The 22,523-nt window shown below is 38.2% G+C and overlaps 1 protein-coding gene across 1 annotated transcript in view; it reads left to right on the top strand.

Annotated features, from left to right (window-relative positions):
• The window catches only part of macf1a (microtubule actin crosslinking factor 1a), a 325,705-nt gene that overhangs the window by 149,862 nt on the left and 153,320 nt on the right, over positions 1-22,523 (top strand). Inside the window, 15 exon segments of the mRNA XM_055156981.1 lie at positions 81-236; positions 513-728; positions 2,510-2,671; positions 2,808-3,092; positions 5,876-6,025; positions 7,336-7,569; positions 8,273-8,452; positions 10,762-10,935; positions 12,127-12,294; positions 14,308-14,499; positions 14,597-14,770; positions 14,920-15,043; positions 16,156-16,355; positions 17,299-17,616; positions 18,169-18,335. Of these exon segments, the coding sequence (XP_055012956.1) occupies positions 81-236; positions 513-728; positions 2,510-2,671; positions 2,808-3,092; positions 5,876-6,025; positions 7,336-7,569; positions 8,273-8,452; positions 10,762-10,935; positions 12,127-12,294; positions 14,308-14,499; positions 14,597-14,770; positions 14,920-15,043; positions 16,156-16,355; positions 17,299-17,616; positions 18,169-18,335 (2,900 nt within the window).

Below are 22,523 nucleotides of genomic sequence, written 5' to 3'. Positions count from 1 at the left end.
GAAGTAGAGTAAGTTGAATAGCTATTATGTCATTTTGAAGTCTGTATTACCGTCGCGTTGTTTTGTATTGCGATTTGCAGTCCTCGTTGAAGAAGCAGGAGTGTCTGGAGCTGGATCAGCAGATTGTGGCTCTGGTCTCGATGGTCAGACATGTTGAAGTCCAACTGAAACAACAGAAGCAGCAGTCTGTGGGACGTAGCCTTATAGCTCTGAACGACATCATAAGACAAACAGAGGTGAGTGATGAGTTTTTTAACGTAAATAAATAAATAAAAAATAGATTTCGACCTAAAAAATGACAGACATGTTGGTTCATTCCATTTTTTATGCTATACTTTTGGTCACGTATTAACATGGTTTTTCAATGCAAAAGAATTATCTACATTTTTCATTGTGCAGTTTATTAACATAAAAATGTCTCTTCCCGTAAAAATGTTAGCCTTTATTCCCTGATTATCCGATTAGTCTCTAAATATATTAAATCTCTTTTGTTTTTGTTTTCTAATCCTCAGACATTGGACCTTGAACTGCGAGATTTAGAACCTCAAATCCACAAACAGCTGGAGGCGTCAGAACACTTCCTGAACCCCAAACCGGAGGACCTGCCTCCTCAGCTCCTACTGGCTCTGGAGAAAGACGGACGGAGTCTGTCCCGAGGATACGAGGCGGCCAAGAGTCTGTCCGAAGAGATACTGAAGAGTCTGAAGGAGCATAGAGACTCACACAAGGTTATTACAACTGCTACTACTACTACTACTACTACTACTACTACTCATACCAATACTAGTACTACTACTACTTTGACTACTACTATGATATCAGGAGATGGTTGTTGTTGTTAGGAGATGGCGCCAGATCCAGGTGAATAGATTCTTGTTTAGAAGTTTAATGATCAGGATGCTCCACTTTACATAAGCTTCACAGTAGATATATTTAAAGCCCAATTTATGGTCATGCTTCAAATTGTCTTGAACCCCCTCCGCAGATCGTTCGCATCGACCAACGTGCACCTCTGAAATTTTGTAACTATGCGTCAAACTGATGCAGACAGCAACGGAAAGTGACGTGGACAATAAGGGCTGTGATTGGTCCTCTCTACCACCGCTCTATATACATTTCCAGTACTCTGTTTTCCCGTTTAATTTTGTTTACATGAACGCCAGTTTTAGTCCTAGCCTCCTAGCATTGTGGTTGTGAATTACTTTGCGGTGCATAGACCTCGACGCAGATCCATAAATCAAAAACAATGGTGGCAGGGTGCGTTGAGTCATCGCAGAACTATAATTCAGCCTTAAGAAAGTAACAGAGGAGAGAGACATGTCCATCATTGAGGTCCTCAGACTCAGGAGTAACAGGAGAGTGCACAGCTCAGTTTCATCTATTTAATCTAAACTCAGATATAGACCCACGCAGAGGGCTGAGTGTGACTTTTAGCATACAGAGAGAACAACAATTCAACTACAAGACTCATTTATAAAACCATGCTTTCATACTACTACTACTAATTCACCTACTACTACTAATTCACCTGCAGTCACCTCCAGTCTCTCTCTCTCTAAAACCTTCAAATCAGGCAAGAAATCTAGGGGTAATAATGGACTCAGACTTTAACTTTAACAGCCACATCAAATCAATAACATCTGCAGCCTTTTACCATCTAAAAAACATAGCAAAAATCAAAGGTTTACTGTCTAAATCAGACTCTCCAAACGAGCTGTGAGACGATCCATCCAGAACGCTGCAGCTCGGGTCCTTACTCGAACTAGGAAGTACGAGCACATAAGTCCTGTGCTCAGGTCTCTGCACTGGCTCCTGTGCCTCAGAGACTTTAAAGCAGCTCTGCTTGTACAAGTCTCTCCATGGCCGAGAACCAAAGTCCATCTGTGACATGTTAGTGTCATATGAACCATCTCACACTCTGAGGACCTCAGGGACCGGCCTCCTGCTGGTGCCCAGAGTCACGACTAAACAAGGGGAGTCAGCGTTTCAGGTTCATGCAGCTAAAACCTGGAACAGTCTGAACATGTGAGACAGACTCTTCTGTGACGCAGTTTAAATCCAGGCTCAAAACATTTCTGTTTAACTGTGCATATGAATGAAAGGTTTTCATTCCGCACTCTTCTCTCCAATTTATGTCTCTCTTTTTTTATTTTAATCTTCACGATTATTTATGTTTTGATTTGTTTTTATTATGATTTTAATGTATTTCTTATTCTGTAAAGCACTTTGAATTACTTTGTGTACGAATTGTGCTATACAAATAAACTTGCCTTGCCTTGCCTAATTCTACTACTACTACTAAAGGAAATTACTAGGTCGAGCATTTTTTTAGCATGTAGTTTAAAAAAGCAAAATAGGCCTAATCAAACGGACCCAACACACTTTTATTACAGACTGGTTAAGTGTTAAAGTTGTTTCAAAACCTAATGAAATATTTAGTTTAAACTTTACTGCTGGCTTTGTTTTATTGTTTCGTTACTTTATCATTATTTCTTTTCTCTATCTCCAGGAGGCAGTAGCAGCAGAGCTCTCTTCTCTGGAAGGGCGAGCTGAGACTCTGCTCTCGTGGCTCAAAGAAACGGAGTCCAAAATGAGTGAAGGAATGAACAGGACAGAGGAGAAGGAGGGGGCCGGGGACTGTCCTCTAACACAGCAGCTACAGCTCTGTAAAGTAAGTTAACTTAATAATGTATGCATCTCCAAAGCTCAAAATGCCCTGTTCCACCTTGTGATGTCATGAAGAGGTTGTTTTCAAGTTGTACAGATTTCATTTTAAAATTCTTGTCCCTTTTTGTTTTCCCTCACAGGATCTCCAGGACGCCCTGACCTCCCGCTCCAGTGAAGTGAGCGATGTTGCGTTTGACATCCAGGTCTTTATCTCAGAACGAGCCCAAGATCTGAGCCCGGACCAGAGCAGGGGGGTCCTGGGAAAGCTCCAGCAGCTTCAGGGGGCTTATCACCAGGCTACAGGCCACGCCCACGCCTGGTCCACGGCTCTGTCCGTCCAGAGGGAGAGAGAGGAGGAGAGGAGACGCAGAGAGGAGAAGAGCAAAGAGGAGGAGAAGAACAGAGAGAGTGCAAAAGAGAGAGAGGTTTGGATAAAGAGGAGTGGGTCTGTGAGGTGCTACTGCTGTGCTGATGTTTTATCGAGACATGCTTTGTGTTCAACAGCTTACCGCCATGCTTTTTTATTATGTTATGCCATTGTTGCTTTGTCAGAATGAATTGGAAAACTACAGAATATTCTCCTCACTATCCATCTTTACTCAATTTTTAAGTTATTATACCTACAAGTTTAAAGGGCCCATGTTACACTGTTTTCTGATTCTAGTTATAATGTTGTTTCCTCATCACAAACAGACCTGGAGTTGTGTTTTGTTTCATTTACACATGATTAACACATTAAACCTGCATATTTAGGCTGAGTTCTTCTCTCAAACATAAATTATAGTCATGGGGTAATACAAGAAGTGATCCACTGTGTTTTTAAACTCCATACGCTTTCACTAGAATCATCAATTGTACTGAACTAAAGCTGAAAGGTAGCTTTTAACTTGAAAACCACAACTACATCACATCACAGAGCATTTTGAGCTTAGGAGATGTAAGTTTTTATTCATATGGTGCTTTTCACAGACTTATGTCACAAAGACGCTTTACAGATCATTATTTATTCACTTCAAACCCGGTGGTGGTAAACTTCTATTGTAGCCACAGCTGACCTGGGGCAGACTGGCTGCCAGTCACCGCCATCAGCCCCTCACTCACGCCGCACCACTATCATACTAGACCAGACTAATAATAAGGGGTTACTCAAACATGAATGTGTGAATGAAACAAAACACAACTCCAAGTCAGTTTTTGATGCAGTAACAACATTTTAACACGATTTAAAGCTCACGGTTGTCAGTTTTGTGTAATATAGGACCTTTAGTCATGTTCAAGTTACCATATACTGTGTACACGAGAATCAGCCTACCCCAAGCAAGGCCTGTGGATATAGAGGTTTATGTACGGTTTTAATTATAATGTCTACAAATACTACCATTAATATTATGAATTAAATACTCCTTCATCAGTATATCATGTGATTCAATGAACTTAGAAACACGTTATGCTGTTTTTTATAGACATGACCTCTTTAATGCATGCAGTTCACTTTCATTACTTTACGTTATGCATCACTTAAAGGGCCCATATTAAGCAAATTCTTGATCTGTTATGTTTTCTCTTCACAAACAGACAGAAGTTGTGTTTTGTTTCATTCACCCATGTTTAACACACAAACTCTGCATATTTAGGCTGAGTTCTTCTCTCAAACTGAAAGAATGAAGTGCTTCTGAACTCCAAACACCTTCACTAGAATCACTGATGATTTCCAGCTCAGAAATGTAGAAACTTTAAAATTACAGGTATTGTTTTAGCCACCAGGAGCTATTGTAGACTTCGTGTGGCCATCTCAACTAAACAAAGTGTTCATTTATTTATTGTTATTTATTTATTGTATGATTTATTTGACAAATGTTACACAATAAATATATAGCACAGACCAGATTTAACTACAACCTAATTTTCATCTGTATAAGATGAAAATGTATACACTTATTAATATGAAATTTAACGTAATTTCATATTAATAAGATGAAATTACGTTAGAGCATCACCACAACTGCATCATTTATTTAAAAAAGTGTTGTGGTGATGCTCTAACATAATTTCGTTGTGATTTTATATGACAATGACAATAAAGGAATTGAAATGGATATAGTTATAGAAAGGGCAACCATTTTTAGTTATTGTTGTGTTTTACAGTATATTCAGTTCATTTTAAACTACAAGTAGCTGCTAAATTGAAAATTACCATTGAAAGACATCACCAGTACTGCAGGATTACTCAAACATATGTGAATGAATCGAAACACAACTCTGTTTAATGAGGTAACAACATTCTAACAAGGCTGAAACCTCACAAGAGTCAATTTTGCGTAATAGAGGACCATTCCAATATTTCATTCACGCCCATCGCTTTCACTTGTTCATCTTTATAATGCCATCAAACACAAAAAGTTCCACACAAAATAAAATAAAATAACTAAAATATGTACCCATACCCGCTATAGCACCATCACTCTTCTCACAAATTGAGCTTTTTGCATGTAAGTTAACATTGTGTGCCTTTAACCTGTTTGCCTTGCTTTTCCAGATGCTCCAGACTGAAAATCACTTGTCACCGCAATGGGAAACAGATAGGGATTATTATAGATCCAGTACTTTTGAAGCTAGAGTTTTGTCTCGTTTTAAAGAGGAATTGTGTGATCTGTCTTTGTGTTGCTTTTGCCAATTTGTTGCAGTTTGTGCGTAATGTTATCTTTGTGTGTGTGAATGTGTGAATGTGGACACAACATGCTCAAAACTAAAAGTGCACTGAAAATATCTGTGTGAATTGTGATAAAAAAACAAAAAAAATCATATTCAAAAAGGTAAACATTGTCAAGATGCACTATGTAACTTTTTAGTTCTGGGTCCATCACCTGCTTGTTTCTATGGATATGTCATTGATTTGCCTGGAATGTTCCACAGCGTGACATTAAACAACTCTACTTTACATTTATTAAATTGCAGGTGGTTTTATAGCTCAAAAATACCAAAAAAACAGACATTCTCAACAGATCTGACCTCTAACTTGGTCTGGTTTGGTTTCCATGGAGATAGAAAGGTTTAATGCCAAACTGTGAAGCATTCCACACAAAGTAATAACATTTTCACAGAGAAAAAAACATGTGACGGACCCTCCACCAAAAAAGTTACACAATGCACCTTTGTCTTGTCTTCTTCTTAAATATATAATCGTAATTTTTTTCATTTTTTTCGTCAGGTGGTACAGCAGCAGAAAGCCGAGTGCTCACAGAAACTGGAGGGTCTTGCGATGTATTTGGCCGGAGCGGCGAGTCTTTTGGCGAGTCATGTGACCGGGGGACAGTCTGGAGATGTGAACGCGTTACAGGAGAAGCAGAGGAAGCTAAAGGTGCAGTAACGCTCTTATTAGTCATATTTCAAACAGGAAGTGAGCATGGGCACTTCCAGCTCCATCGAGTCATGTTTTTATTTCACCGTTTTGTCTATAAATCAAGATATGAACATTAATAACGGACAAATCGGGCGCCTTTTTTCCTTGAGTTTACTCCCTCTAATTTATCAACAGTGTTGCTAAATGCCCGCCAGCCTCAATGAACTTTATTTGACTGGAGCCGAATGCTATAGACTTCTGTCGGACTTAAAAAGGACATAACTCAGTGGAATATCTGTGTACTTTCTGTGACAGAGGGATGTTCTGCTAATGGTTCTGTGCAAGTAGTTCTAGCTACGCTCTTTCCCGTTTGTCACATGACCGATATCACGAATCCAGCGAATCAGGAAGGCACAATTCACAGTGACGTGGTTCAATAACGACGCAATTAGAGCTCCTACATCAGCATATCAGCTTTTTCAGGCGTCCGCACAGTGCCGGATCAGATCTGTACTCAGATGAATTCGTGGGAGCTGGCGGCACCAGATTGTTCAGAGATTGTCTTCCATCGGATTAGTGTGAACGAACATTGCATCCACAATGAAAACCACTCTAATACGTACTAGTGTGGATGGGGCCTAGCTGACAAAAACATATAGATACTAGGGATGTAAAATAACTGAAATATCGTGATATCTTATCATCAAAAGTCAAAAAGGACTGTCACAATATATTGAATTACGAGTTCCTTTGCTTAAATGCATGGTTTTATAGTAGCAACAGCTTATAAACATCGGGAACTACATATCCCATGATTCATTTCAGTGCAGACAACATGAAGAAATATGTTTTTTACTTGAATTCTTGGGATTATGACGTAAATAATTCACACCAAAATCTTGACTGGAGCCGAATGCTATAGACGACGTCACATTCACTTAGTCCACTTCTTTATACAGTCTGTGGTTATAATGGTAAAAAATGTACATTGAAATAGTAGCGCATGATGAAATAAATGGATGTATTCCGTCATGTTTAATTCTATACAATCGTGGCAGCAAGAAGTTCAATTCCTCTGGTCTTTCTGTGTGGAGTTTGCATGTTCTCCCTATGTCTTGGTGGGTTTCCTCCTGGCTCTTCGGTTTCCCCCATCAACAAAACATGCACAATATGTATCCTGAGTCTGACCAAACCTTGCATTGAAGGATGGGTCAGATGCTGAGGACAATAAGTAAAAACAAAATAAAAGTGACTTAGTGCTTCTTTAAATTGAAATCAGAGACTTGTGTGAAAAAAAGTATGAAATATTTTGTAATTTGTCATTTCAGGAGGTACAAAAAGACCTGCAGTCCAAATCTGATGGAATAGCAGAGGCCATTCGCTCAGTGGAGGAGCTGCTGGCAGAGAAAGGAGACAGTCTGAGCCCAGAGGAGAGGGCAAACCTGCAGGGGGCGCTAGCGAAGATGAAGGAGCAGTACAGCGCTTTGACAGATACAGCAAATACGTCACTGTGCGAGGTGGACTCGGCTATCAGCACCACAGTCCAACAGAACACACAGAGGGTAAAAGAATCATACAAACAATGGAAACACTTTATATTAGGGTACAATTTGTGAACACGTGATTTATACTTAAATTGTATTTACTTGTCATAACCAGAACCTTATTTTGCTGCTAATTAGACTTTTACTTCTATTAATAAACACCCTTTTACTGCTTACGAGTGTTATTTGAAGCGATTCTTGTACATGAAAAAAAAACTCAATTGCATGTGGTAGTAGCCGTTAACAACTCCCTCCTTTAGTACCAAAAATCTGTAATCTTTAATTATGTCTTAACATCATATTAGTAAACAGTAATAAGTAAATAAATAATAGGAAAGTGTTAGTAGAAGTCTGATTAGCAGCATAATAAGATAGCCTCAACCTCATCTCCATACCTACCGTTTTTATTTTGTGTTTGTCCACTCATCTGAAGGTTGGTATGAATCTGCACTCGACATAAAAAAAAAAAAAGTGCTGTAGAAAAAAATATGACCATGACCACAGTGTGTATGAGAAAACACTTCGATTTAAGTTGGAAAATAATGCAAAATAAGATTAAAAACATTAAATATATTATGTACATTAAATAATTACAAAATAACCTCTTAAATGTATGTGTATTCATAGCTGGTCAGAAGCTTTTAAGTGCAACCTAAAATAAAGTGTTGCTACTAAAATATCAAGAAGATATCAAAATATTGAAATGTTTTTTTCATGTTAGGCGAAGGCAGAGGAGGAGCTGCAGGAGACTCGAGGACAGATCGACTCGCTCCTAAACGAACTGTCCAGCCTCAACCAACTGGGAGCCAAAGGAACGGGCTTCAACGGCACACTGGACTCTGTGCAATCTGCCCTGTCACCACCAGAGGGCGCTGTGAAGTCACATACAGACATGCTACAGGTTGGAAACTATATATTATAAAGTAATACTACTACTACTACTGCTACTGCTACTATTACTGCTATTGCTACTATTACTACTACTGCTACTACTACTGCTACTACTTCTACTACTGCTACTACTACAACTACTATTGCTTCTACTGCTGCTAGTAGTACTACTACTACTGCTACTACTGTTTCTGCTGCTACTGCTACTACAACTACTACTACTACTATTGCTGCTTCTGTTACTACTACTAATACTACTACTACTACCATTATTGTTACTACTACTACTACTACTGCTACTACTACTACCATTACTGTTACTGCTACTACTACTACTACTGCTACTGCTACTACTACTTCTACTGCTACTACTGCTATTACTACTACTAGTGCTACTACTGCTACTGCTACTATTACTACTACTAGTGCTACTACTGCTACTGCTACCATTACTGTTACTACTACTACTGCTACTATTACTACTACTACTACTACTGCTACTACTGCTACCATTAATATTGCGACTACTACTACTACTACTACTACTACTACTACTACTACTGCTACTACTACTACTACTACTACTACTATTGCTGCTTCTGTTACTACTACTAATACTACTACTACTACCATTATTGTTACTACTACTACTACTACTGCTACTACTACCATTACTGTTACTGCTACTACTACTACTACTGCTACTGCTACTACTACTTCTACTGCTACTACTGCTATTACTACTACTAGTGCTACTACTGCTACTGCTACTATTACTACTACTAGTGCTACTACTGCTACTGCTACTATTACTGTTACTACTACTACTGCTACTATTACTACTACTACTACTACTGCTACTACTGCTACTACTACTACTGCTACTACTACTACTACTGCTACTACTGCTACTACTACTACTACTGCTACTACTACTACTACTACTACTACTACTACTGACTACTACTACTACTACTGCTACTACTACTACTACTACTACTACTACTACTGCTGCTACTACTGCTACTACTACTACTACTACTGCTACTACTACTACTACTACTACTACTACTACTATGACTACAATTACAACTATGGCTACTTCAACAACTACAGCAACCACTACTACTTCTACTTATTGCAGTTCCCTCTTGTTTTACCTCATAAATTGACCTTAATGGCTCATAATATTTTAAAAACAATTTCTAGTAATTGTTTTATGTATTTTGTATGAAGGTTCCATTTTGCACAGTTATTTCTCGGCGTTGACTGCGGCGTAAAGGTCGGCCGTTTTGTAACGCGACGGATGACATTTGGTTTAATGTCAGTTTGAGCTTTGTTTATCCCCTCAGGACGAAGCAGCTCCAACTCGGATAATCTGAACGATGTATCAAGTCTGAAAAATTATGTCCAAAAGCTCTAAATGCAGTTCATGCTTTGCAGTGGCATCACGCTGGGGGGCACTGCATGTATATCTATGGCAGAGTTTCAACAGTTACGATGGAGACACGACGCACGCTAAGGCTGTGCAATTAATTGAATTTTGATCGCGATTTCGATTTCGATTTGTGCGTCAAACGATCTCCAAACTCATATAATCGAGTTGAAATGATAAAGCTTAAAAAAGTTTATTTTTTATATAAATAAGTATATTTATTTTATTTTATTTTTTAATATAGAGATTGTAGAACAGCTGGATTTATAGTTTATTTTGGATACATTTATGTTTTTCTATGTCTTATTTAATGTTCAAAGTTTTTTATTTTATTCATTTTATGTTTTATACATCGCAAAGCTGCTCTAAGATTCATATTTGTAGCCTGAATTTATTTTCAATTTGAAAGTTTTGCATAAATTATCAATAACAAAGTGTTTTTTTTGAGAGAGAAATGCTGAATAAATGCATCGTGTAACTAAAAAATAATTGTTTGAATAATCGTTGACCAAAATAATCGTGATAATGATTTATTTAAAACACATTTTCATTGACCTCTGATTAATATACTGTTCATGGTTGTGTTTAAGTGTTTGATTTTCGGCAAAAATATGAAAGAGGACTAACTCAAAAACTGGAGCTTATGACTGTAATTTTATTTTTTAATATTTATTAGGACAAAACAGTATTAAAAGAAAACAGCTGTGTGTATAATCAACGGACTTCACACAAAAACACACACCTAGACAGTTAGATCTGTCCTAATATACAGTACGTCTTTAATTGGAGTGTTTAAGAATGATTTAGGGTTACTTTTTTACTCACTGATTCACTTTGGTTTCTCATAATATAATCTCTTTACCCCCTGCCTGTGTCTCCTTCAGTCCGAGTTGCAGCAGCTCCAGGCTCAGCAGGCCCAGCTGATGCAGGTGTCCCAGTCCGTGCGCTCTCTCCTGGAGCAGCCAGACTCCGCCGTCCCCCCCGAAGAGAAGAGGCGTCTGAGGGCGGCTCTGGACCAGCTACAGGCCCAGCACCAGGAGCGGCTGCACAACTGCCAGGTAAATACAGTCTTCATATCATTATGCTTCTACACATCTTATAATGTTGTTTCCTCATCAAAAAAAAATACCAGGAGAGGTTTAGATGTCACCCGTGCATATTTAAGTAATTCAGTATTCAGTAATTCAGTATTATTACACTGAAACGAATCACCGTATCGGAAATGATTTGCCTCCAGACACGTTGTTTCTGTGTCCGCAAGCCTTCCCTATCCACACAGCTTTGAGCATATTTGTTTACGTTTTACAGAAACAAAACTTAAACTACATGGCTAATCTGCATAAACTAAGCGCTCAAAAAACAGCTCGCTCCTTGTGTCCCTATGCGGTTCAACTTCTGTCGGACTTAAAAAGGACATAACTCAGTGGAATATCTGTGTACTTTCTGTGACAGAGGGATGTTCTGCTAATGGTTCTGTGCAAATAGTTCTAGCTACGCTCTTCCCGTTTGTCACATGACCGATGTCACGAATCCAGCGAATCAGGAAGGCACAATTCACAGTGACGTGGTTCAATAACGACGCAATTAGAGCTCCTACATCAGCATATCAGCTTTTTCAGGCGTCCGCACAGTGCCGGATCAGATCTGTACTCAGATGAATTCGTGGGAGCTGGCGGCACCAGATTGTTCAGAGATTGTCTTCCATCGGATTAGTGTGAACGAACATTGCATCCACAATGAAAACCACTCTAATACGTACTAGTGTGGATGGGGCCTAGCTGACAAAAACATATAGATACTAGGGATGTAAAATAACTGAAATATCGTGATATCTTATCATCAAAAGTCAAAAAGGACTGTCACAATATATTGAATGACGAGTTCCTTTGCTTAAATGCATGGTTTTATAGTAGCAACAGCTTATAAACATCGGGAACTACATATCCCATGATTCATTTCAGTGCAGACAACATGAAGAAATATGTTTTTTACTTGAATTCTTGGGATTATGACGTAAATAATTCACACCAAAATCTTGTGAAGGGATTTGAAAGCAAAAAAGTGTCTTATCTACAATTATATCAACATCTTCACAATATTGCAATAAATATCATATCGAGAGATTTGGATATCGTTACATCCCTAACAGATACTTTACTAATTAGACCTGATACTTCTACTCTTCTTAGTATACCTGTCAAAGAGCATCCTCATGTTTTGTGCATTTCCACTAACTCCCATTCTCCCAGGACCGCTTGAGGAAGTCCGAGGCCCTGAAGGACGAGCTCACCAAGTTCGTCCAGGAGCACGGGAGCCTGGTGTCGTGGCTGGATCAGTCCGAACACGAGCTCAAGTCTCTGGGAGAAGGAGAGACCGACGCCCAGGGCCTGAAGGCAAGAATGGAGGAGCACAGGAAGGTATGGAGAATTATTAAAGGCTCTATATTACACTATGGCTTAAAGAGTCATTTTTGTGTAATATAATTTAAGCTTTCAACCGTGAAGAAGTTTTAACCGTACTTTGCTTTCGTCACTCCTACATCATAACGAGAAACCCAGCTTTGCGAAAATACTGAAAACTAATCATGTAAAGCATCTGGAGTTTTCAAAAGTACAGTGAAAACAAATACCTCTCTGGCCTTTTTCATGTTTAATTGCCCGAGCAGCAGCCGTTTCCCAGACTCCGTTTCTGTTCTTTTGGCCAAACGAGCTGTGATTTATACAGTCACACATTATATAGAAGCCCCTGGGGTAATTTCACTTGTTAGTGGTCCCTTGGCACCACATTAGGGAGCTACATATGTTTTCTTCGACTTGTTTCTCAGCCAATTTGATACAGATCATTACACTATAGGCTTTAACTGTAATTCCCATGATTAACTAGACTAGAGCTATAGAAGAAAATGTAGGGATTGTGTATAGATTTGCAAGTTTTATCAGTGTATAGACACAGACTTATGGCAAGGCAAGTTTGTATAGGACTGTTTATACACAATTCGTAGCTCATCATAATAAAAATGTACTGTTATGGTCCTATATTAAACAAAACGGATTAATGTGAGCGTCCAGCCCTGCTATAATGCTGTTACCTCGTCCAAAACCATAGTTGTGTTTTGTTTCATTCACACATGTTTGAGTAATCCTTTATGATTAGTCTGTTTACATTTCCAAAGCTCAAAATTGTCTGTTCCACCTTATGATGTCATGTAGTAGAGTGATTCTTAACCATAGGGCCCAAACTCATCTGGAGGGCCGCAAAAAACTCTGGGCTGTGAGGGCCGTAGGTTGTCAGTGTTTAGCTTGTTACTTCGCTTTAGAAACACACTAAATAATTTTTTTAGAGTCCAGAATCAAAATTAGTTGTCATCATATACAATAACACAACATTATATATATTTTTTATTATTTTGTAGCATATTAAAATCTAATGTTTAAAAAATATTATTATGAATGTATTTATTTTATCACTATCTTTTTTTTGTTTATTGATTGACTGATTTTTATGTTTTTTTTTAATTCTGAGTCCCTTGTTTTGTTAAAAGTTAAATCTAAATATTGGTCTTTATTATTAATGGGCCTGACTTAAGCCTTTACAGCCTTTTTTCTTGCTTGATCTGTTTCATGAATTATTAGCAAAAGTTGATATAGGTTTAATAAAAATCTCTGTGGTGATCACATTTTACCATGTCATGTTATTATTCATTAAAGTTTATTCAGGGTTTAGTTTGTTAAACTGTGAGTGGATTTGATTTATTATTGAATAAAAATGAGTGAGATCAGTTAAATCTCTACAGTGTTAATATTTAATGGGCCTCGAGCCACTCTGCACTGGAAAAATCGGGCCGCAGCGTCAGAAAAGGCTAAGAACCCCTGATGTAGGGGCAGTTTTCGAGTCAGCAGACACCTTTTACTTTAAGTTCAGTAGAAATTGGCAGTTCCACGGCTGAAATGATCAAAAGTAGTTAATTATAAGTTAATTGAAAACACGGTGGAGCACTTCTTGTATTGTTTTCTATTCTATACTTTATTCAGTAATAATGGTGATAGCATCATTTATACTGCCATAGTAGTAAATGTTTTTTTTTATATCTTTTTATTATAGATTTTTTTGTATATTGATTCGGTAGTTCTTTATTACCCCGATTTACTATTTCAACCTTTTGGTATTTATTATAGCTGTTAATATTGTTTGCCTTTATTATATCTCTATTAAACTTTTTATTTATTTATTTATGTATTTATTTTGGGCAAGTAGGAGCTTTACATTCTTATACAATGGAACATTTAACTCTAGTGAAATCATAATAGAAATAACCACAACAAAAATTCTTCTTTTAATCTAACACAATGAGCTTTCTTTTGCATTTTTCAGACATTTTGCATTAAACTATGAACTAAACTAACACATACATACATTTTTTCTGTTGTCAGCTGTCTGAGGATGTCATTTGCCACAAAGCAGACCTGCGCTTCGTGTCCATTTCGGGTCAGAAGGTTCTGGACTCGGTGCAGGGGGCTCTGGAGCAGGTGGGAGGTTCTGACCCCGCTCTGGACAGCACCAAACAACTGGTCACAGACAAACTACACGACGCTAACCACAGATACACTGCACTGCATACTAAGGTAACGGAAAAGAGATTTAAGTTGATTTTCTTGAATGTTTTCCCCTATTATTTCATTAAACTTCCAATAATAACCTCCTGTTCTGTTGTGGTCTCAGTCGTCAGAGTTGGGGGCCCGTCTCTCCGGCCTGTTGGAGCGGTACCAGCAGTATCAGGATGAGATGGTGTCTCTGCACTCGTGGCTCAGCGCTCAGGAACAAAACCAAAGCATCACCAAACCCACAGTGGACACAGACCCACAGAACTTGCAGAACACACTACGACAAGTCCAGGTGAGGATCAGTCAGATGCTTTATTATGGTTAATTAAAGCATTGAACAAAAAGGTGCAAAAATAGAGCTCAGAAATGTAGAGAGATTGGTCCTATTACTATGAACAAAGTAGTTGTTTGTTTATTTTAACTATAATCTCGTCGCTGCAGTCGTTGCAGGATGAAATGGCGGAGCGCTCCGTCCAGCTGGAGAAGGTGAAACGCGCCGGGCGAGACCTGGTGAGCACCGAGGAGTCTCCGTCCCTCAGAGCTGTGGACATCCTCTGTGCTGCAGGTAACTATAGGGCAAACTGTGGTCATATCAAGTTAAAAGTCCACTATGGAACCTTTCTGGTTATGGGGGATCCTGTTGTTTGTGTCCATGGAGTTGTTAATTCTTTGCCTGGATGGAAAATAATATTGCATTTATTCAATTACAGCAGGGGTCTCCAACTTAGAGCTAAAAAATGTTAGCAGTCACACGAAACTGAGTATAGAACTTTCACAGCCTTAGATGCTGTTAGATAAAAATAAAGAATTATTTATTAATGCACAAAGTTAGTCAACAAAATTATACATTTACAAGGGTAACTTATTACATTTTACTTATTCAGCACAATGTGTATAATTCAGAAATACTTGGAGAATAGAGCCCTGCATTCCTAACGCAAAACAGTGCAACATGGGACACATTTTGAAAGCTCATGGCGGAGGTGGGTGGGATGATAAACTGCAGTCCCGCAAACTAAATATAGAGTGTAAAGTAAAATATACAAATGATTAATGTATACCTATCATGCATAATTTGTGCTGGATGTTTTATAAAAACACTTTAAGCAGCCTAAACTTGCAGACTTGGTCTAAACTGCCGCACATTTTACACAATTCCTTTCCACTTCTCCATGTTTGATAGAGCTAATGAAAGAAACCCCCATCTTGCGGGATTTGCAGGCGGGAGCAGAACAAAATATCGTAGATGCGGATGGGAGCGGGAATGAAAATTACAATTCTTTATGAGCAGGGTGGGAGTAGAACTGAAAATGTTTGTGTCACGCAGACGTCTAGCAGAGAACTACTAATAACTCCTGACCTACAGGTTGGAGAACTTTGAATTACAGTAACACTCGCTTGTCTCCATGGATTTTAATATCGTAGCTCATAATTCCATACTGTGAATCATACCAGGCAAAATAATAACATCTTAGTAGAGGCAAATAGATGGCAGATCCTCTACAAGAAAAGTTTTTTTTACAGACAAATCAAGTTCATATACATTTATTATTATTCATTGGTGCAAATTGTAGCTACGATGGAATAAAGTTTCTATTCTTTTAAAATACTGCAAATATCTTGTATGTTGCCATGGTAATAAGCTAAATAAAATGCCATATACTGTGTTTTTTGTAGATGGTCTGGAGAAGCGTTTTGGCTCTCTGTCCTCGTCTGTGTCGGAGCGGGCGGAGCAGCTCCAGACCGCCGTGGCTCAGTCCGTCAGCGTCCAGGAGGGACTCAAGACTCTGCTGTCCTGGTTAGAAGAGCTCCCCCTGCAGCCGGCACCGGTACTGCCCACCGCTCAGGCTGTGCAAGAGGCTCTCACACAGAACCAGGTATGTACAAAAAACAAACAAAAAACAAGTATTAAAAAAAAAAGAGGAGTTATTTGATTTTTGAAACCACTAAATTTCTTCTGGTCATCGCTAATGCCTTGTTGTAGAATAAATGGTAGTAGCACGAGAGTTAAAGAGAAGAAGCAGCGTTTCCATTCTAATTTAGTACAGTCCAATCTGGCTATGCTTCTATTGTAAGGAGTATTATACCTCTGATAACAAGGACTGTTACTGTTCCTATTCAGATGTTACTTACCAATGATTGTTTTAAACATTTATACATACATACAGTATTTTCTTAGTAACTCTTTGCATTATCTGCTTTGCTTTAATATCTAATTATTGTTTACAAAATATACATCTAAGCCTCTGTAAAGTTATATATGAAAAAAGTTGCTAGCAAGGGTAAAATGTTATGAGCAAAAATATAAAATCTACCTGTATTTGACTAGGGAGGACAAAACCTGCTGCTTTTATATGATCATTTTTGTTTGAGTTTTTTGTTCAAATATAAAATCTGAATAATTACTTAAAGCCGAAGTTTGAAAATTGTCACCAAAATTACTATATTGACTTATCGTTTAATAAATGACAAATGGAACAATAATTTTTGGGGACAATATTTATCATGGGTAATTTTTCTTTACACTAGGGATAATTTGTTTATTTTTATATTTAGTAATATGATAAGATTTGAGCTGCTGAGGGTTGAAATAACTTTTATGACCCATTATAGATACAAACTAAGAACTTAAGTGATTAATTCTGCAATTTATTATTTGTATCTCAAATATATAAACAATTTAGAATAGTTTCTGCTTAATGATTATCGTGTCAGTGGTATAAATTTGCTTCAATATTATCTTGTATATTCACGAAAACAATAAGTTGCAATTCAAATTTTTTATCGTGACAGGCTTATCTAAAATCTCTTATTCTACAGAAACTGCGTCAGGAGATACTGTCGAGACAGGGCAGCGTCGACGCCACAAGAGACGCCGTGTCCAAACTTCTGCAGAGCTCGGACGCCTCCACCGCCTCCGGTCTGAAGAGCTCCCTGGACCAGCTCACGCAGAGGTTCACTAAAGCCCAGGCGGTTCAAACGGAGAGGGAGACCGAGCTCAAAGCACTGCTGCCCCGCCTGGAGAACTACGAGCGCTTGGGCACGGACCTCCAGGTGTTCACCCAGAGCAGACTGAAGGCCCTGAGCCCTGTGGGACAACCAGACCGCAGTGTGGAGGACTACAGGCAGACGATAGAGGTCAGATCACATGTACAAAATCTAAAAATGTACATGAACATTTCCTCATGTACTTATGCACTTATTATCCACACGTTCTGATGACTCAAGGCCGCTCTCCTCCTTTTATTTCATTAGGAGGCCCTAGTTACAGAATGATAATTCTCAAGGGGAAGGGGGAATCAGCAAAGACATAATAAGAAACTGATGCAGCTATGCATAGTACAAACACATAAAACATGATTAACAATCAGGAGGTGCCTTAGGTCAGACACCATCATAACTCTTGCATGTGTGACAGTGGGAGTTGGCTTCATGTGAGGAATCATCTCGAGGTTCACTAGAGCGACAGGACACTGCACACAGTTGTCAAACACACAGAGGTTATTCAACAAGTGACAAGTGATTGGTACATTATAAATCAAAGAATTGTAGTACATAAATGGTTAACTCATAGGCCTAGAATATCACACAAGCATTTAGCAAATATGGGATAATAAAATTATTCTGACACTCTTGTCTTTGTTTCGCCTTTTTTTTTTAATACATTGTACTTGTGTTTGTGATTTTCAGGAGGTGAAGTCTGAGCTGGAGCAGGAGTCCGGTCAGCTGAAGTCTTTCTGCAGCCTGGGCTCTGAGCTCAGCCAATCGAAAACCTTCACCAACACTCAGAGCCTATTGGACAACGTCAAAGAAGTGTCTGAAGAATTCAACCAACTGGAGACAAGCGTCAATAAAAGGTAATACAAGCAACCACCTCTCCGAAAAACAAATACTACAGAGGATAACGCTATGTTTTTTATATACAAGTTTCAAAAAGCAATGCACACATTTACAATTTACTGAAACCTTTAAAGACTGTCATCCACAAATTGGCTCCAGACAAGATTCAAAGCTGTTTTGACACCATTATTTAATTTTGTACATGATTTGTAAGCGGACAATAGCATCAGTTACATGGATAAAATGGTTGATAACAGTTTCCTCCAATTTGCCCAACTATCTAAAAGATTAACAATTCAATCTCAGCTTTAATCAATACTGTTTAGATCTGGGAATCGTAAAGTCCCTCATGATTTTAGCAACAGTATTTATTTGTTAAATCGACCACACTACACCACTTATCAGAGGTGGGACCAAATCATTGTTTTGCAAGTCTCAAGTAAGTCTCAAGTCTTTGACCTCAAGTCCGAGTCAAGTCCCAAGTCAAATACAGGCAAGTCCAAGTCGAGTCTCGAGTCACTGGTCCATAAGTCCAAGTCAAGTCCAAGTCGTCTGCTTTGGGCTTCAAGTCATTTCAAGTCTTTAAACCAAAGTTAGATTTTTGCAATTGATGAATTTAATAATATAAGGAACAAAATTGTAGTGCGGTCACAAATGAATTGCTAAAAGATACAAAAAAATAGTCTTGATGATATATTCATTAGGAACGTAATGATATCCAAATCTCTCGATACGATATTATCACGATATGCATCTCACGGTACGATATTTATTGCGATATTTTTGGAGAGGCTGATATAATTGTAGATGGGACTCTTTTTGCTTTTAAAATGCCATGATAACTTTTTGGTGTAAATTATTTCCGTCATAATCCCAAGAATTCAAGTAAAAAACATATTTCTTCATGTTGTTTGCACTGAAATGAATCATGGGATATGTAGTTCCCGATGTTTATAAGCTGTTGCTACTGTAAAACAAGGTATTTAAGCGAAGGAACTTATTATTGTGAGCATTTTGATGACACGATATCACGATATTATGGTTAATGTTACATCCCTAATATTGATATTTTGGTGTCTTTGGGCAAGACACTTAACTTCCTGTGTCTGTTTAGACTGTCTACGCTCTATTCCTGGGTTTAAACACGGTTATTCTAATGTATCACTCTTTATAGCTGGTAAAAAATAAAATGGGATTATGTCTGGATTAGCCCTTCTCTTTTAAAACTCTCCCGGTGACTTTGTGTTGCGTCCCCTTTGCTGTTGGCATTTCTAAAACCGTATCCTTCGCCGGTTGCCATGCCGACCCTGTTTCCACACGCGAGGCCCTGTCAGCGCCAGCAGGGGGCAAGGGATTTTAAAAATACAACTCACGGAATGTGTGTGGGATTTTGGACGGATTTAACCGCCACTTAAAAGTCCTGTTTTAACACGCCTGATCGCATATTAAGTGACAAGGTTTAAAATAATAGTTGTTGTCACCTCTGAGACCTTAGAGCCGGGTTCATGGACTAACTGGACCTGGACCCGTTGAGCTCAGCACAGACATAGTTAAAGGTGTAGTGTGTAATATTTCTAGTGGAGGGTTCGTCAAATGCTTTTCTCCATGGACGTGTTACTGCTTTGTCTGGAATGTTTCACAGTATGGCATTAAACCTTTCTGTCATCATGGAGACCAAACCAGACCAAGCTTTTCTAGGTATTTTTGACCAATAAACCACCTGTTTAGTTTAGTTTAGTTTATTTGTCTATTTATCAGGAAAAATGCACATAAAAACACTGAACTACACAAAGTCATAAATGGTGCACATGCCAATAAAATAAAATGCAATGTACAGTATATTGATGCAAACATTCATCCAGTCAATAAAATAAGTGAAACTATATTCCCATTCAGTCTCAGTCATCACATCCATGCACTGTAATGTAATAAATGTAGAGCTGTTTAATGTCATACTGTGAAACATTCCAGACAGAGCAATGACATATCCACAGAAACAAGTGTATCCCAACCAAAAAGTAACATAGTGCACCTTTAAATTGTTGTTTCGTGCAGATCCAGTTCTTATCCTGGCCTTATTAGTCTGTTTTTTGTTTTTTGTTTTGTTTGTTTGTTTGTTTTTTTTGCTTCAGGTATTGCTTGGGGTAGAGTAGACATGGTTCAATCCTAGTCCAGTCCTGGTTCAGTTCTGGTTTGACAAATATAAAAATCTGTACTTGGAAAATGATTTTAAACTTTTATAATGTTGTTTCCTCATCAAAAAAAAACAACAACACCTGGAGTTGAGCCTTGGTTTATTCACTTTAATAATGGAGTTGATTAAAAGAGGTCAGCACGATATATTTACCAAATATGAATACGCATGAGCTAAATTAGTTCTAAATGTATGATTAATGTATTTTGTAGAAATAGTGACTTTAAAGGTTCTATATTACAAAAAGTTAACTCTTCCTAGGACTTGGTATGAGTGGCCAACACATTTTGGTTTGTTCAGGCACTTAGTAAATACAGTAGGTTTTGCAAATCAGTATTCAATTATGACTTTATTGTGTTCCATCAAAATGATTAAAATTAAATGATTAAAATGATTAAAACAAAAATATTAAAATGAATATCTTGTATATCATATGTGGACAAAATATTAAAATATTCTAAAAAATAGAATTTTTGCTCTCATCAGGTCCCAATCAGCCCAAATAAGAAAGAGAAATCAATAAAGCCATGCAAGAGTGTGGGTTCTAGGAGGTTAAGCAATGTTAGGATGTTGTCATCTCTATATTAGAATTTTGTCTGAGTAACTTTTTATTATTAGTCTGTCTGCATCTACAAATATCTAAACGCTATGTTCTACTTTTGGAAGTCATGAAGCGGTAGTTTTTAAGTTAACAGCTTCCCTTTTTACCTCTGGTTCAGCAGAGACTATCAGCTCCACAACTGAAATCATCCATATTACTCTAGTGAAGGTGTGTGGAGTTTAAAAACACAGTGGAGCACTTCCTGTATTATCATATGACAGAGTTTTTTTCTGTTTTAGAGAAGAACTCAGCCTAAATCTGCAGGGTTTGTGTGCTAAATATGTATGAATGAAACAAAACACAACTCCAGGTCTGTTTGTGATGAGGAAACAGCAATAATACTGTAATATTAAGTAAAGTAAAGTAAAGTAAAACCATCTAAACAAGGACCGACCTGTACTCACCTGTAACATAAAGCATCATTTGGCTCTGTCTCTAAACGGTCTTGTTAAACATACCAAACATGCCGCGTATTCTGGTCCGCTTTAGCCGCTGTATTTGGCTGCTGTCGGAGGCTAATATAAGCAGTGGACATGGCTCATTGTCCCGCTCACTTTTGGATCAGCCCCAGCCTCTTTCTTTCTGTGTCCCGAGGGAGAAAAATGGCAGCATTATAATGACACTGTCCAGGGCCAAAAGACTTGTGAGAGCTGTTTTGTCTACAGTGAGATCAGAGAGGCCAGGGCTGTGTCAGCAGTGCCCCCGGGCCCGTCAGAAACAGTTTATGTACTCTCTTCTATAATTATATCATAAAAACATAACTGTATGCTTTATATCGCAGTCCTGTATTTGTTCTGAGCCAAAGCAGAGACTGTGAGCTATTTTTCTGCCCTCTTCCCAGAAATGCCCCGAAAAGGACAATGTGGATACAAGCAAGCCGGTTAAAGGTCCTAGATTATACAAAATTGACTCTTGTGAGCTTTAAAACATTGTTGTTACCTCATCAAAAACTTACGTAGTTGTGTTTTGCTTCACTCACACGTCTACATGTCCACAACTCCAAAGCTCAAAATGCTCTGCTCCAACTTGTGATGTCATGAAGCAGTAGTTTTCAATAACTACCTTTTGACTTTTGTTCAGTAGAGACTGGCAATTCCAAGACTGAAATGATTGTGTGTTTAGTTTAAAAATACAGTGGAGTAGGATTTATGTGTTAAACATGTGTGACATTTGCTCGAGCTCCTTATTACGCAAAAATGTAGGGATAATTTTGTGCTCAGGTCAGGTTCGGACAGTAGGCTTCGTGTCGTGCGCAGACTTGAGTCACTTGGTGCATAAAGACTAAAGTAAAAGTGTTAAAGTTGCGTTCATTAAATCAAAATCCTGGCTCCTGCTGTGTCCAAGGGAAGAGTTTTTTCTCAGGTCCGGTCATTATTTCGTCCTCTGTGTTGGGTCACAGACTGTGTTCTA

This window comes from Boleophthalmus pectinirostris, unplaced genomic scaffold (genome assembly GCF_026225935.1).
Source record: "Boleophthalmus pectinirostris isolate CB_2022bp ecotype Guang Dong unplaced genomic scaffold, ASM2622593v1 HiC_scaffold_21, whole genome shotgun sequence".
Lineage (NCBI taxonomy): Eukaryota > Metazoa > Chordata > Actinopteri > Gobiiformes > Gobiidae > Boleophthalmus > Boleophthalmus pectinirostris.
The sequence above is the reverse complement of the archived record's forward strand: the minus strand, read 5'-3'. Positions and strand labels throughout refer to the sequence as shown.